Source organism: Erithacus rubecula, assembly GCF_903797595.1.
Source record: "Erithacus rubecula genome assembly, contig: SUPER_W_unloc_4, whole genome shotgun sequence".
Lineage (NCBI taxonomy): Eukaryota > Metazoa > Chordata > Aves > Passeriformes > Muscicapidae > Erithacus > Erithacus rubecula.
This window is the reverse complement of record NW_027636323.1, coordinates 10,351-27,809: the sequence shown is the minus strand read 5'-3', so window position 1 is coordinate 27,809 and position 17,459 is coordinate 10,351. Positions and strand designations below refer to the sequence as shown.

The 17,459-nt window shown below is 44.0% G+C and overlaps 1 protein-coding gene across 1 annotated transcript in view; it reads right to left on the bottom strand.

Moving 5' to 3' along the window:
- The window catches only part of LOC306814097 (hsp90 co-chaperone Cdc37-like 1), a 46,016-nt gene extending 29,279 nt beyond the window's left edge, over positions 1–16,737 (bottom strand). Inside the window, exon 1 of the mRNA XM_079329822.1 lies at positions 16,601–16,737. Coding sequence (XP_079185948.1) covers positions 16,601–16,702 — 102 coding nt within the window. The 5' untranslated portion in view covers positions 16,703–16,737. The remainder of the gene's footprint in view (positions 1–16,600) is intronic.
- Between the last annotated feature and the right edge of the window lie 722 nt (positions 16,738–17,459).

The window sequence follows — 17,459 nt, the reverse complement described above, 5'->3', positions numbered from 1 at the left end:
TAGAGATCGCGAGGCGAAAGAAAATAAACATTTATACAGACTCAAGATGTGCATTTGGAGTTGTACATGCACGTGGAGCCATCTGGATAGAAAGGGGACTGTTAAACTCACAAGGGAAAAGCATCAAACATGAGCAGGAAATATTGTGGCTACTGGAAGAAGTTCAGCTACCTGAGCAGGTAGCAGTTATGCACATTAAGGCACATTAAGGTGAGCTCAGAATTGGAAGAAGGAAACGAGCTGGCAGACAGAGAGGCAAAATAAGCAACAAAAGGTGAGATGACAATTGAGGGAGCTTTATTTCCAGATGGACAGATCTCCCTTGAAAGTAAGCCAGTATATACCAGAAGGGATAGAAAACTAATTAAGGATCAAGGAGGAACGTATAACTAAGAGGGTTGGGCTGTTACTGCAGAAGGGATGATAGTCATCCCTTCTCATTTGTTATGGTCATTAGTAAGGGAAGAGCACTAGAAAACACACTGGAGAATAGATGCCCTGTATAACTATCTGATTGAAAGATTACTGCAAGAAATTTATACTCTACTGTCATTAAGGTAGGGCAGCAGTGTGACATTTGCCTCCAGACCAAACCCAAGAATACCCCTAAACCAAAACATGGTCAAATTGGAAAAGGCCAGGGGCCTGGGCAGCAGTGGCAAATTGATTTTTCAGAACTTCCAAGAAAAGGGGGGTATAGATATTTACTGGTGATGACAGATACCTTTTCAGGGTGGCCAGAAGCTTTCCCAACTAGAACTGCCAAAGCCCGGGAGGTAACTAGAGTGCTGTTACAAGAAATAATACCACGCTTTGGAGTTCCAGCCACTATATCCTCAGACAGAGGACCACACTTTATTTCAAAAATAGTACAGCAAATCAATTGTCACCTGGGCATAGATTGGGAGCTCCATACCCCATACTGTCCCCAGTCAAGTGGCCAATTAGAGAAAATGAATCATTTAATTTAGCAGCAAATTGTGAGGCTAGGGCAAGAAGCTAATTTATCCTGGCCTCAATATATCCCAATGGCATTGATGCAGATCCAAACCAAGCCTAGAGCCAAAGAAAAACTACATCCTTTAGGAATGCTTTATGGGAGACCATATGGAGTGCAAAAGGTATTGTCTACCCAAGTGGAGGAATACAGGCTGACTGCCTATAGGATAGTCTTAATTAAGCAGCTCAAAAAAATTGAGAAACAGGTGGCTGGAACTCGGAGCAGAGGGCTGGATGGACCAGTGCATGACATACAGCCTGGAGATTATGTATATGTTAAGTCTCTTACAGAAAAAACTTTGGAGCCACAGTTGGAAGGACCATTCCAGGTGCTCCTCACCACCTTCACTACAGTTAAGATCAAGGGACAGAGTGCCTGGATTCACTATTCTTGAGTCAAAAAGGCTTCAGAACCCCTTGGAAAGTAACACCAGGTGACAGTGAACTGAAATTAAAACTTACTCGAGCAAAATGAGTACATTGTGGTTGGGAATATTCAGTAATTTAGCTTGCAGAAATCTAGTCAATAGAATTGTTTTGTCTGTTGTGGAAACTCTGAAAGGCATTCCCAATTAGGGAACAAGAGGCCTTTTTCAGCTGCCTCATCTTGATAAAGAATAATGCTGAATGGCCTTGGTCCCAAGCTGTCATTCAGTATACTGGATCCATGGGAAAGTATTCTTATATAAAAAATTCAAACATATCAACTGTGGTCATGCATGAAAACCAAGTATATGAAAAGCAAGAATGGCAGAAACAAAGGTGTCCCGGGGTGATGTTACAATGCTTTGTATTCCCAATCGTGTGTGCTGTTCATGCCTGGAAAGTTTGTTTTGCCTAGTTAGCCGGTGCCCCTCCCCCATCGGCTGACTGCTGCCCAGCGCCTGCTTTGCTTGGCTGCTTCGCAAGCTGCTTCTGCCGCTTTTGCCGCTTTGCATTGCTTTGCTTTGTTTTTTTCTTCCCTTATTAGTTAGTTTAGCTAGGAATCCCACCCGAACCTGATCCAGACCTGACCTGGAACATCAAGAAACCCGGGACTCTGCCTGTTTGTGACAAGCACTACGTGTTTTGCCCTCCCCGGCGCCGGAGATGTTCTGAGTCTGTACATCCACTCAGATGGGTGAAAGTTCCTTTTGTCATGTGTGGCTGTTTTTTTCTTGTGTTGGGGAATGTTTTTTCTTTGTGTGTTTGCTAAATAAACAGTTTTTTTCCACTTTTCCTCTGAGGAAATTCTTCCTGAACCCAGTGGTGGGAGGGGGAGGAGTTTTGGGGGTTTGCTCTCTGGGGGGCTCCTTTTTGGAGATTTTCCCCTAATTTTGTCCTAAACCAGGACAAAAGGTTGCAGTCTCTTCAAGGGACTATAGGAGAAGTAATCAGAGTAGGATGCTGGATGATTCATGGGACTAACCATGAGAAAGCAATTCAGATTAGTGTTTCAACTTCTCCTACAGACAAGCATTGGGAGATTTGTAATCATCTAAGCAAATTAAATTGGTATAATTTTACATTAGTACAAACTGTGGATGTGGTTTGCTTTTGGAGCTATGATACTATTGGGCTCTCATTCAAATTTAAAACAAAGGCCATACCTATTACAACAACTGAATCATCTGTAACCTATGTTGGTACACAAGCCCAGACCACACCACTTAAGATTGAACCTAAAATTTATGAAGTTGGCCCCTATGTAATAAGGAATACGGGCCAACAACAACTATTATTTAACCCAGAGTGGTCTTTCAAGCGAGTTGAATTACTAATGCAAACTAACATCTCTGAAATTCAGCCAGCCTGCTCCTCTTTCCTAAAGACATCCTTTGAGGGCTGGGCAACATGGTTACAAAAGCAAGTACACTTCAGGGACAGAATGCGAAGAGATTTAGCTGGAATATTAGGAACAGGATTGGGAGTCTTAAATGGAATAGATTCAGAAATATTAATGAATAAGCTAGCCACTGCAACAAGTGATTTGACAAAACTAAAACAACCCCTACAATCCTCTTTATTAGCACTAGGAACTAGCCAATGGCAAATTTCTAAAGTATTGCCAAGGTGGGAAAAAGCTGAAGAACAAGACCACGAGTTAATAATAAATGCACTTAATAGGGCCCAGGACAATGTGTCATTAGCCCTCAGCTGCATACAGGCACAATTATGGATGCAATCAATAGTTGCTTTAGTAATAAGGGAAGGGAGCAAAAGTGCTTTTCCAATTGAAATTCAAAAAATTGTCCAGGACAATGCAAACATTTTAGAAAAAAAATTTCAGTCTTGGTGGACTTTGGTAAATTTTACCTATGGCCATGCCACCGAAATGGCTACTGCTTTCGTGCTTACTATACTCAATGCCACAATTTACACTATCCACTCTATTATCGCATTAGGATTAAATCATGACAGGACAGTGCTCTACCCCTCGGAGCATAGAGCATGGGCCCAGACGATGAATGGGAGATGGCAAACTGTAAATTTAGAATCTTGTGCTAACCGGGAACAACAAGGGTTTATCTGTGAAAGTAATGATTGACGCACAAGATATATGTCTGGACACTGAGCAAAGCATTTGTCACTTTGAGATTCATCCAGATACTAGTCAAGAGACTGTACTTGTATATATTGGCCTAGACTGTGTATGTTTAAGAACTGTTCGTGCTTCTGTAGAAATAGATAATAACAATGTAATCTCACCTAATAGGAACCATTCTGATTTTTGCATTTGTAATTTTGTTAAGATTGTCGGATGTGATTTTTCATATTTGGCACCGGTAACATCCCACCAGCTGACAAGATCTAACTGCACAATGTATCATACATTATCACCTACATCCATTGAAATGAACCTTACATTAGTAAAACAGATAATGAAAAACCAAGACTTGGCAAAAATCCTGAAAGAGATTCAGGAAAATGGGCAAAAGACTCTGGTTACTATCTATCATGATATAAAAGAGATAAGCAAAGTATTACAAAGAGTAAACCAGGACACAAATCATCACTGGTGGGATGCACTCTGAATGGTCACCAACTGCAACTGGGATTTTGAACATGCTTTGCCACCCTATCATTGTCATACTGACATTAGTAAGTATAAGTATGGTGCTATCTATTGCAATACTTGTTTGGAATTGGAGGATGTTAAAGTGGATAGCGGCACTGACTTCCCTAGCAGCAGTATATGGTAATGCAATAAGGGATACATACCGAGAAGAGCAAGATGTAGAGGCAGACTGGAAAGGAGAAATGTATTGATATTATTAAGTAAAAGAATTTACTAATTTTCTAGAAAAGAGGGGAATGAGACAAATTAGGAATTAAGAATAAAGCATCGAGAAATGCTTTGACCAAAAGGGGGCTGACAAAACCGTATGGAATGCCTAAACATTTACTGTGCTTACAAGAACAGGAGGAGAACAAGGCTACAAGATAAGATAAAGAACTAGAATGCGCAAACAGGATGCAAGGACAAAGGCACCACAGGATGAGGGGGTTCTTCAGATCCCTGAACCAGGAACACTGGTATCAAAGTCCAGAAGAAGACCAAAGGGCTAAAAAGAGAGCATGTGCAAAGAGACAAGGTGAAAAGTTCAGCTGGAAGGAAGACTATTTACTTCATACTAAAGACCCCCAGTTGACCACCAGAGCAACCAAAATGGAACAGTGTGCAGCTGTAAAGATGCGTGGAGCTAATTTTAATGCAAGCTGGGAACAGGCAGGATCAGGAAATAAATATACATTAGGCGTATTGTGTAATCCTAGTTTGTAGAGAATAAAAAGAGAGGTGCAGGTCACCAAAGGATTTGCATGTTTTTGGAGGAGCTATCCCCCATGCACCTCAGCGCTGAATAAATACATACCTACTCTTATAACTTATTTTGTGAGTTACAGAGAGTTTTTCTGCACTTCAGTAGGAAGGCTTTACCGAGGGATCTGGACAAGCTGGATCAATGAGCCAAGGCCAATTGTATAAAGTTCAACAAGATCAAGTGCTGGGTCCTGCACTTGGGTCACAAAAACCTCATGTAGCACTAAAGGCTGGAGGAAGAGTGGCTGGAAAATGGCCCAGTGGAGAAGGACCTGGGGGTGATGGTCAACAGCCAGCTGAACATGAACAAGGCTGTAGTCCATTTGATGCCTTAAGATCCAAGTTTTCTGTTCTGCTTGGGTGTGCTTTCTGTTGTGCTTTAGGGTGATAAAGGCGAAATAGTCCAATACCAGCTACGGACTCAAGGACAGTTTCTTCAGACTCCAGGCCAAAAGTATAAACAATGTGAGAAGAGGAGGGCAGGCCAGCCAGGAGAAGAGGAGGAGGACACCTTACAATGTGAGACTATTAATTGGATGGTGGACTGCTGTATGTAAATGGGCTGAAGTCTATAAAAATGTGAAATCATGTGACCAAGCCCTCTTTTACTTCCATCTTGGAGCCACTCAGGCAGGGCAGGGGCCACGCTGAGGCACTGTACTGCCAGGGTGTGGCCTTTGAAGGCCTTTCAATAAATACCCATTTTATTTCTCCTAACTCTGTGTGATCTCTGTTCCAGCTCCTAAAGGCAACACCTAGGTGGCCTAGAAGGCCAATGGCATCCTGGCCTGTATCAGAAATAGTGTGGCCAGCAGGACCAAGAATATAAACTGAATTTATTACTAACAAAACTAACAGAGAAGGAGAATGTTATAAATTACAATACAGTTATTGGCTTTTGCATTTATGCATTGGCTTTTCCAAGTTATTATTGGTCACAACGATTTTGATACATCACTATTTGTAACCCCTTTTAACTGCTTTAATATTGCATAATCTGTCAGCTTTTGTGTGAACTATGTAGCTTATATAAATTGTATTGTAAAAAATATATATTATAGCTTAGGCCTTCACAAAATATTAAAATAGAGAGTATGTAATATTAAATGCTTTTATTTGTGTAACTAACTCAGATAATGGTGTGAAATAGCTATGTTGATTCAATGTACTTATGGACTATCTTATCTGAATGATAAGATAACAGTGACAAGAACCAGGAAAATAAACACCAAGAGAAAAATGCAAGGACTGACCCTCCAGGTTATCTGAAAGTGTCAAACAACCAAACAGAACTTTGAGAAGAAATGAAATATATGAATTTCATCTACAGGATGGCATGAAGACAAGTCAAAGGTCAAGCCACGGGAAAGTATTCTCAGAGCACGTAAGCTCACAGGAATATTTGAATAGGTATAATCCTCATGAATATGCATTTAACCAATTAAATGAAAAAGTGTATAAGAGTATTGTTTTAAGGTAAGGGGGTGCTTGGCAATTTGCCAAGCACCCCAAGTGCTGGGTACTGTCCCTTTTATCCCTTATTAAACTTTTAAAAATTTTAAAGAGTGGGCCTTGCTTCTCACAATAATGAGAAGTAAAATAAAACCTTAAAAAAAAAGTTTTCCCCCACCCATCCCTGCTTCCCAGCTCTCCCTCCTCCCCCCCCAGTGGTGCAAGGAGACAGGGAATGGGGGTTATGGTCAGTTCATAGCATGTTGTTTCTCCTGCTGCTCAGGGAGAGTCTTTCCCCTGCTCAAACATGGGGTCCCACAGGAGACAGTTCTCCATTAACTTCTCCAACATGTCCATTCCACAAACAACAGATCCCTGTGAAATACTGCAACATGAGTGCATCCTATAGGCAACAATCCTCCCCAAACTGCTGCAGAATGGGTCACTCTTCCATTGGGTGCAGTACTTCAAGGACAGGCTGTTCTAGTGTGGGTCCCCTATGGGGTTACAAGTCCTACCAGGAAACCTGCTCCAGTATTGGCCCCCCATGGGTTCATAGCCTCCTCTCAGGCATCCACCTGTTCTGGTGTGGGTCTCCTCCACAGGCCACGGGTGGATCTCTGTATCCCGTGGACCTCCATGGGCTGCAGGGGGACAGCTGCTTCACCATGGTCTTCATCATGGGCTGCAGGGGAATCTCAGTTCCAGTACCTCCTGCCCCTTCCTTCTGCACTGACCTCGATGTCTGCAGAGTTGTTCCTTTCACATGTTCTCGCCTCACTCTTCTCTGGCCTCAATTACAATTACACAATCCCTTTTTTTTCTTCTACTTAAATATGTTATTACAGAGGTGTTACCACAATTTCTAATTGTCCCAGCCTTGAGCAGCTGTGAGACCATCTTTGAAGCTGCCAGGGATTGGCTCTATTGAACATGGGGGAAGCTTCTAAAAGCTTCTCACAGAAGCCACCCCTGTAGCCCCCCTGCTACCAAAGCTTAGATATGCATACCCAATAGACTGGGACATGGAAAATTACTGGATGTGACATGAGCAATTGCTGGACATAACAGATAACGGTGTGAGAAGCTGACAAATGTTTCAGGCAGTGCCATGAGGGATGACTGAATTGCACAGGTGGTTAAGGAGGTGTGAAGTAAGAAACAGCCAGGCTTCACAGATACCTGACAGAGCATTGGGGACCTTTTGGGGAGCAGATTTTTGCAAAGACAACAGTGCCTGAGTAACCACATCAGAAACAGCATATAAATCTAAGAGTGCCTAGGGACCAGTATCATAAATACCAAATTTGGGCATGGACATAACAAAATGAGAACCGGTAGGGAAAAAGTAATGAGGGATGGTTGTTTATTTGGGAAGACACTGGAGTAGAGATATGGAGGGACAAGAGTAGCAAAAGGAAGGCAAATAACAGAATCAGCTATGCAGCTATTGGACTTATGAACATATTGATACCTCCAATAGTGCTGTAAATCTTTGCTATGTTGTGGTGGATTGACCTTGGCTGGCTGCCAGGTGTCTACCAAGGCACTCTATCACTCCTCTTCCTCCTCAGCAGGACAGAGGAGGAGAAAATAAGATGAAAAAGATCACAGGTGGAGATAGGGAAGTTACTCGCCATTTACTACTATGGACAAAACAGAATCAGAATCATAGAATGGTTGAAGTTGGAAGGGATCTCTACAGGTCATCTGGTCCAAACTCCCCGCTCAAGCAGGGCCATCTAAAAACAGTTGCCCAGGACCATATCGAGATGATTTTTCCCTATCTCTGAGAAGAGAGATTCCATAAATCCACTGGGCAACTTGTTCCAGAGCTCAGTAGCCCTCATAGCAAAAGAAATGTTTCCTGAGGTTCAGATGGAACCTCCTGTGTTGTTCTTTGTGCCCACTGCCTCTGTTCCTGTCACTGGGTACCACTGAAAAGAGCCTGGCTCTGTCTTCTTTACACCTTCCCTTCAGGTATTACATACATTCATAAGATCCCTCTGAGGACTTCTCTTCCCTAGGCGAAATAGTCCCAGCTCTCTCAGCCTCATTTGTGAGGTGCTCTGGTGCCATAAATATTTTTGTGATCCTTTGTTGGACTCTCTCTAGTATTTCCATGTCTCTCTTGTACTGGGGAGTCCAGAACTGGACACAGATGTGACATCACCAATGCTGAGCAGAAGGGAAAGATCACCTTCTTCAACCTGTTGGCAATGCTTTGTCTAATGCAGCCCAGGATACCATTAGCTTTCTTTGCAGCAAGGGCACATTGCCTGAACATGTTCAATTTGGTATCCACCTGTGGTCCCCCCAACCAGACCTGCTTTACAATCTCAGGAGCTCCTGACAAGCTTTAACCAAACCAGCTGAGTGGTGAAGTGCTCCTTTACCATACCAGTTGGGCAGTGAAACATCCCTGACCATATCAGGCATGATCAAGGTGGGAACAACACTGACCATAAAAGAAACATCAGCTGCCCAACCAAGGTGGGGAACAAAGGATAATCAGTCATCCCCTGACAGCCTTAGAACATTCTCTACCTGAATCATAGCCCAAGAGGAATGGCATCGTTGCTGCTGGAGTTTTTGAAACTCCAGTGCCACCATTGCTGGAGTTTTGGGGACAATTTTCAAATGTTTTGGAAACTGCAGTAATTACCGACCCGAGGATGGAAATTTTGTGGATGACTAAAGGCAGACATCTTGTGACCCTATAAACAGCAGTCCTGAGGCCCTTTGAGCTCTCTTGGACCACAGCAGGCTGTGCCAGCACCTCCCTCTGAGTGGGATGCCTCTCAAAGCTCGCAAACCTTCAAGTTTGCAATACTTGAAAGACTGTCGCTGATGACAAGATCTAGGCTGATACCCCCTCCCCCCACCCCACTCCTTGAGGTGCAATCCATGTCGGTTGAGAAACATAAATGGATTTGATGTGAGTATTTCACTGGACTTCAGGGAGAATTTTTGATAGGTACTTCTACACACATAGGTATAGATGTATACATCTGTCTGTGTGCATTTGTGTAAATTGATTATGGTATGAATGGTGCTATCATGAATCTATAATTAAGTCACGGTTATAATTGTAGCAAATCCCATTGAACCACTTTTTTAATGTTAAATTAGTCAATGATTAAGTGCTGCTAAATCCTTTTGCCCTCTTTTCTTTTGTATCTGTATCCTTTGAAACCTTACCCTTTTGCTTCCCCAGTCTCTGTCTAAATAATTCTGAATTTATTCTAATCCGATTTTCCTATGCATACTTCATCTATGTAGTAAAGTAATAGAGTGAACCTTGCCATCAAACTGTTAAATCACACTTTCACAAATTTGTATTAGAACCTGCTTTTTGTCAATGCCTTTAATAGTGATTGTTAAAGTGGCCCAAACCACTCATTCAGACCCAATAGAACCAGTTTACAGAATCAATTTACAAAGAGACAAATCTGGTTTTCTGACCCTGAGTTCCCTTTGCATTTGGAATATGAGTATTATCGTGATGTTTTAAAGTGGGTTTTTCTTAGAGTAGCCGTTTTTTTTATTTTCTACTTTCTTCTTCTGCCCAAACTGGGTTTTGCCAACTCTGCCATTTATCACAATTACATTCTTTGAGCCATTCTACACTGCATAAACCACCATTCAAGAGTCTGTATATAGAAATATTTTGTCCTTGCAGACTAAACAAAAGGTATTAACATTGTAACAATTGAAATTCCACCACATACCCTTGCAAAGCTAATTACAAAGGCTAAAATCATCAAAATCCAAATTGGTATGATGTTAAAATCTGTAATCTGGTTCTTGGGGCAAGGGATAGGGTTTTCCTAAGTATATATCCAGGACAAAAGGTAGCTTTTAATTAATGTATATTAAGATTGAGATGACACCAAAAGTAGAGTTGATAATGGATATATGTTCAAACGGTTCTTAAATATGTATTTCACGGAAATAAAGGATGCAATGTATTGGGCATGAAGTAAATGGGTTTGGTAGCAGGGGGGATGCAGGAGTGATGTGTACAGGGAGAGGCCATGTACTCCTATCTGCTAGTCATAGCCGTTCCAGCCAGCTTTGAAGATGATGTAAATAATCTACTGCATGCCAAAACTTGGTGCATCTGGTTCCTCTGCTCAAACATATTTAAGAAAGAATGGCAGCTGGTAGGAGAAGTGAAAGGAGACAATGTAGGTACCAGCTGGAGATAGTCTTGAAAGGAATTGCTCCACACCAGAGCAACTGCACCCTGAAGAGACTGTACCCTGTGGTTAAGCCATGCTGAAGAAGGCACACTCTCAAATGGCCTGCAACCCATGGAAGAACTCACGCTAAAGCAGAGGAAAATTAGTAAAAAGCAAGGAGTGGTGAAAGAAAATGAGAAAGCAGCAAGGAGCTGGAGAAAGGAATCATTATGCAGATCATAGAATCATAGAATGGCTGAGGTTGGAAGGGACCTTAAAGATTATCTAGTTCCAACTCCTTGCTGTTAACAGAAACATCTTCCAATGGACCAGATTGCTCAGAGCCCCATCCAGTCTGGCCTTCAACAGTGCTAGGGATGGGGCATCCACAGCTTCTCTGGGAAACCTGTGCCAGTGCCTCACCACCCTCCACAGTAAAGAATTTCTTCCTAATATCCAATCTAAATTAGCCCTCTTTCAGCCTAAAGCCATTCTCCCTTGTCCTGTCACTACATGCTCTTTTAAATAGCCTCTCTCCATCTTTCTTGTAGTCTTCCTTAAGGTACTGCAAGGCTGCAATTAGGTCACCCCCAAGCCTTCTCTTTTCCAGGCTGGACAAGCCAAATTTTCTCATCCTTTCCTTGTAAGTAAGGTGCTCGATCCCTCTAATCCTCTTGGTGGCCTCTGGACTCGCTCTGACAGGTCCATGTCCTTCCTGTGCTGGGATACCAGAGCTGGATTCAGTACTACATGTGGGGTCTCGTGAGAGTAGAAGGGCAGAATCGCTTCCATCACCCTGCTGCCCACTCTGCTTTGGATGCAGCTCAGGACACATTTGGCTTTCTGGGCTGTGAGTGCACATTGCCAGTTCATGTCCAGCATCTCCTTCACCAGCATACTCAAGCCCTTCTCAGCAGGGCTGCTCTCAATCTGTTTATACCCCAGCCAGGATTGATAGCAGTGGTGCACCAGACCCAGGTGCAGCATCAGCACTTGGTCTTGTTAAATTTCATGAGATTCCCATGGGCTCACTTCTCTAACTTGTCCAAGTTCCTCCAGATGGCCCCATCCTTCAGGTGTGTCAACTGCACCACTCAGCTTGGTGTCACTACAAGCTTACTGAGGGTGCACTTGATCCCTTTGTCTGTTATTGATGAAGATATTAAATAACACTGGTCCCAATATGGACCCCTGAGGGACACCACTTGTCACTGATGTCCGTTGGGACTCTGAGCGATTGACCACTACCCTCTGGATGGTTCTGTCCAACCACTTTCTTATCCATCTATCAGTCCACTAATCAAATCCATCTCCCCAATTTAGAGTGAAGGATACTGTGGGGGACCATGTCAAAGGCTTTACAGAAGTCCAGATAAATGACATCTCTAGCCCTTCCCTTGCCCACTGATGTAAGCCACTACATCATAGAAGGACACTGGGTTGGTCAGGCAGGACTTGCCCTTGGTGAAGCCATACTGGCTGTCATGAATCACCTCCCTGTCCTTCATGTGCCTTAGCAGAGCTTCTAGGAGGATCTGTTCCAGGATCTTCCCAGGCACAGAGGTGATGCTGACAGGTTGATAGTTCCCAGGGTCCTCTTTTCTACCCTTTTTTAAGATGAGTACAATGTTTCCCTTTTTCCAGTCACTTGGGACTTCACTCTGGGATAGATCTCATTGGGTCCCATAGACTTATGTGTATTCAGGTTCCTCAAATGTCCCCATTCTGCTCTCCATCCACATGGAAGACTGAGGCAAAAAAGTTGAATACTTTAACCTTCTCTTCATCTGTTGTTACCAGTTTTCCAACATTGTTTATCAAGGAGGGGACACCTTCTTCGACCTTCCTTTTCCAGCTGACATACCTGTAGAAACCCTTCCTGTTAATCTTTGCATCCCTTGCCAGGTTCAGTTCCAGCTTCACCTTGGCTTTCCTCACTCTCTCCCTACACTATCAAATTTCGTCTCTATATGCTTCCCAGGATACCCATCCTAGCTTAAACTGCCTATGCATTTGCTTCTTGCCCTTTAGTTTGACCAGCAGGTCCCTACTCAGCCATGCTTGTCTCTTGCCTTCCTTGCCTGATCTCTTGATCCTGGGGATTGTTAGCTCTTGCACTCTATGGAAAACTTCCTTAAAGATCTGCCAGCTCTGTTCCACTCCCTTGACCCTGAGGGCAGTCTCCCAGGGGATCCCACTATCTCCCATAAGACCTGAAAGTCTGCTTTCCTAAAATTCAGGGGCCTGACTTTACTTCTTACCTGACCCACATCCCTCAGGACTGCAAACTCCACCAGTGCAAGACCACTGCAGCCCAAGCTGCCTCCAATCTTGATGTCTCCAATTAGTTCACTTGCATTGGTGACCAACACATCCAGTAGCATCTCCTCTGGTAGGGCTGTCTATTACCTGGCTCAAGAAGTTATCCTCCATGCATTCCAGGGGTCTCCTGGATTGCCTACAGCTTGTTGTGCTACTTTCCCAGCAGATGTCAGGGTGGTTGAAGTCCCTCAGCAGTATGAGAGACTGTGAATGCAATGCTTCCTGTAGCTGGAGCAGGAAGGCTTCATCAATAGGCTCCCCTTGATCAGGCAGCCTGACCATAAGGTTTCCTTTCTTTCCTCAGTCTCTGAATCTTACCCATAAGCTTTCGACCTGCTCATGGCTGTTCTTCACAGACAACTCTTCACACTCAATCCACCTCCTGATGTAGAGGGCAACCCCTGCACCTCTCCTCCCTCCCCTGTCCCTTCTGAACAGCCCGTAGCCATTGATAGTTGCAATCCAGTCATGGTATTTATTCCACCAAGTTTCAGTAATAGCAACAAGGTCACACCTTTCTAGCAGCACAGTGGCTTCCAACTTCTGTTTGTTGCCTAGGCTATGCACATTGGTGTGTCCCTGTTGGCTTGTATTACCTGAGGAGTCTTTGGCTCGTTTCTGTAAGACTGCAAGTGTGCTCCAGTGTGGCCAGGAAATATCAGTCAGAAGCAGAGGACCCTCACTTGCACTCTGCCCCTCTAACCTTTGCCTCTCATCCAACAGTTTGCCAAGGACAAGCCTGATATTGTCCCTCTCTCCCATCATGACCATGAGCCCACTAGTTCCTGGGCAAAGACTCTTCTCCCTTACTGAGAAAGGTGAGTCCCATCTGATGTCAGCATGCCTGGTGCTGCATAGGCCATTTCATTGTCAAAAAACCCCAAATTATGGTGGTGACATAAGTCGTGGAGCCACGTATTAATAGACTCGGTCTGTCTGTTTCTTCAAATGTTGCTGCCTTCAACTGAAAGTAGAGAATAAAATTTGTGTCCCAGATTCCCTTATCAACTGTCCCAAACCCCTGAAGTCCTTTCTGATCACCCTTGGACTATGTGTTGCCACTTTATCACCCCCTGCATGAAAGATCAGTAATGGGTAGTAGTCCAAGGCCACACCAAGCTTGAAAGTTTCTTGGTGATGTCCTTAACCCAGGCCCATGCGAGGCAACAGATCTCCCTATGGGTTGGGCCCAATCAGCATATTGGGCCCTCCAGTCCCCTTAGAAGGGAATCGCCTAAAACTGTAATCAATCTTTTCTTCCTCTTGGAAGTGGTTGTAATACAGAGAGTTGACCTTTCTGATTGTGGTGACACCTCTGGTCTAACTGGACCTACATCCTCTTCATCCTTTGGCTGCCCTTCCACATACAAAGCCTCCTACCTATTGTGCAGAGGCACCTGGGGGAGTGAGGTGGGTGAAGAAGGAGTTTGTTATCCACCCTGAGCATAGACAACCCTCCATTAACTCCTTTCTTCACAACTGGTATCTGCTCCTTGCTGTGGAATGAATAAAGAATTCCCATGATCTTGAATTCTTTCTGATGGCTGCTACTGTCTCCAGGAGTTAAGAACTTGGTCCTACCAGTCTACCTCCCTTGTTGATTTTTTAACACTCCTTAACCTTTCTATATCATCCCATAACAGCTCCCAGCCTGAGCAGGTCACATCTGATGCCACTGCTATCTCTGCTACAGTCCAGTAAACATGTAGGCATTCTCTACAGCCTGAAAACTGGATGACTCCGTGGTTTCTTGGGAGCTCTGTCTGGAGCTCTGCATCTTTTTTGGTGAGCATAGATCATTTGGCTCCCTGCCAAGTGGACACCATACCTGAGCTCTCGTCAAGGGCAATGACCACTAACTGAGCGGACTGCTTGAGCTGCAGCATTTCAGCATCCTGCCTGCATGAACTGCAGCACAAACTGATGCCCCACGTCCTTCTGATGCACCATGTCTTGTTTGCCTGCACTGTTCGCCATGCTCTGGGCTGCTTGTGGTCTCTAGAGCTGTTTAAATCTCCCATGTTTCTCCTGGCTACTCTCCCTCCCTCCCTATGACCTCATAGATGACCCAAATCTCCATTGTGCCACCAGTCACCAGATCATAACCTAGTAAAAACAATGGAAATTGAGACTAAGAAGCAGGGAAATGTTTGGTTGAACTTGGGGAAGAGGGCAAAAAAGTTGTTTCCCTGTTTGTTTAATTGTAGGAGTTTTTTCACATCAGTACCTGAATCAGTAATTGAGTTTGTATCAGTTGGCAATAAAATAAATAAAATTTCCCAAGTTGAAACTGTTTTGCCTGTGAATGGGCTGGTGACAAATTCCAATATTGCCCATAGCATTACTACACAATTCCTTTCTGACACATTGTGTTGGGTTTGTGTGGCAAGGTTTTGGTAGTGGAGGGGCTACAAGAATGACTTCTGTGAAAAGCTGCCATAAGCTTCCTCCATGTTCAGCAGAGCCAATGCCAGCCAGCTCCCACTGCTGGCCAAGGCCAAGCCAATCAGGAACGATAGTAATTTCTCTGTGATAACATATTTAAGAAGGAAAAAAAATTATTGGGCAGATGTAATTTCAGCCAGAGGGAGTGAGAATATGTGAGAGGAACAGCTCTGCAGACACCAAGGTCAGTGGAGAAGGATGGGGAGAAGGTACTCCAGGTGCTGGAACTGAGATTCCCCTGCAGCCCATGGATGTTAATGAGGATGCAAAGATTCATCTGCAGCCTGTGGAGGAGACCCACGCTGAAGCAGGTGGATGCCTGGAAGAGGGCTGTAACTCTGTGGGAAGCTCACACTGGAGCGGGTCCCTGGTAGGACTTATGACTCTGTGGGGGAACCAGGCTGGAGCAGGCTATGCTTGAAGGACTGCACCCTGTGGAAGAGTGATCCATTTTGGAGCAGTTTGTGAAGAACTGTTGCCCATGGGATGGACTCATGTTGGAGAAGCTCATGGAGAAGGGACCCCACACTGGAGCATGGAAAGGATTCTTCTCCCTGAGCAGCGGCAGGAACAGTGTATGATGAACTGACAGTAACCCCCATTCCTTGTCTCCCTGCACCACTGGGAGGGAGGAGGAAGAGCTGGTGGGGGGGGGAGGTGTTTTTAAAATTAATTTTACTTCTCATTATCCTTCTCTGATTTTGATTGGTAATAAATTCAATTAATATTCTCAAGCTGAGTCTGTTTTGCCCGTGATGGTATTTGGTGAGTGATTTTTCCCGGTCCTTAACTCATGAACTTTTCATTGTATTTTCTCTCCCCTGTCCAATTGGGGAGGGAGTGATAGAACAGCTTGGTGGGTGCCTGGCATTCAGCCAGGGTCAACTCTACACACATCTAAGGATAACTAAATAGATCCAGGATAAGCATGCACTTCTGCATGCCTGTTTACATTCCCGATGCACCAGACTTGTGATTATTTAAGAAAAAGAAATTTAATCACTTCTCAGACTCACATCTTTGCACCTCTTCAGTGGTTTAATTTTATATTTTACACCACACAGCGCAAAGAAACTACACGTGTATGTGCCCCTAACAGATTCGTTAGTTTGTAAATTGATTCTGTAAACTGATAGTCAAAAGCCCTTCCTCCAAAAACCCGGAGCACTGAAATCAGGCGCAAACCCTGCAGTTGCAGGCTCTGACAATGTAGAATGCCCCAGCGGTGGGAGTCACGCGTCCTTCCACCCAAGGTTTGGTCTAGCAACGGAAATCCATGCCCCCGGTACATGCAGCTGAAGCCCCCATGCCGGAGGAAGGAAGGAACTCATGAATTCCCATACAAACTGAGCAGAACAAGAAAACAGCATGATAGATGGTACGGGGAGAAACGTACCTGCCATTCCGACAGGCGCTGATAAGATGTAAGAGTGAATTCCCGTTCCTCATCTTCCTCAACCGAACCAAGATCCTGAAGGGATGAAAACCACAATGCCATTCTCACCCTAAACTACACAATACTGACTGAACCTCCCCAACCCTGAACCGGATGTTCCTGTTGCTTGAAGTCATTACGAGCTTCCCCGGAAATGACACTATACACTACCCCAAACGGCGGACGTTAGGCAGAGCCGTCCCTGTCTCTTCCGAGCTAGGGGAGTCTCGATTCCCTCTGACGTGGGAGTCTGAGGTGTATCGCAAATTAGTTTTTAAAGGTCACTTAAAGAATCACCGGCAGTGGTATGGGCAAAAAGCAGGCTTAATATATAAGTGAAAGCGCTACAAAGTTAATTGTCAAGGTTCACTCTACTATTTACCTGAAAGTTACAGCACACAGAGAAAAAACTAACTAAAATCAAGAAATCTAAACCTAGTATTGAAACAGGGGATTTAAGGGTTAAATAGAATGAGGAGTAGAACATATGTTTTCAGTTACTGTGTGCTTATAAGGAAAAGAATGTACAACAAGAGACCCCTGATGTATAGGTATCAGTTACTGTGTGCTTATAAGGAAAAGGAATGCACGATAAGAAGACCCCTGATGTATAAGGAAAGGGGCCCCTCTTTGTAAAAGTGCAAAGTCTGCAAAATATCACGACCAAGAGGCTAAAAGCGCATGCATGAAAAGACAAGGTGAAGAGTTCAACTAGTGAGGAAGACTGTTACTTCATCATTTTCCGCCCACAGACTCATTTGAAGACCACCGACTCAATTAACTACGCAGCCGCAATGAATATGCAACTAATCTCCATATG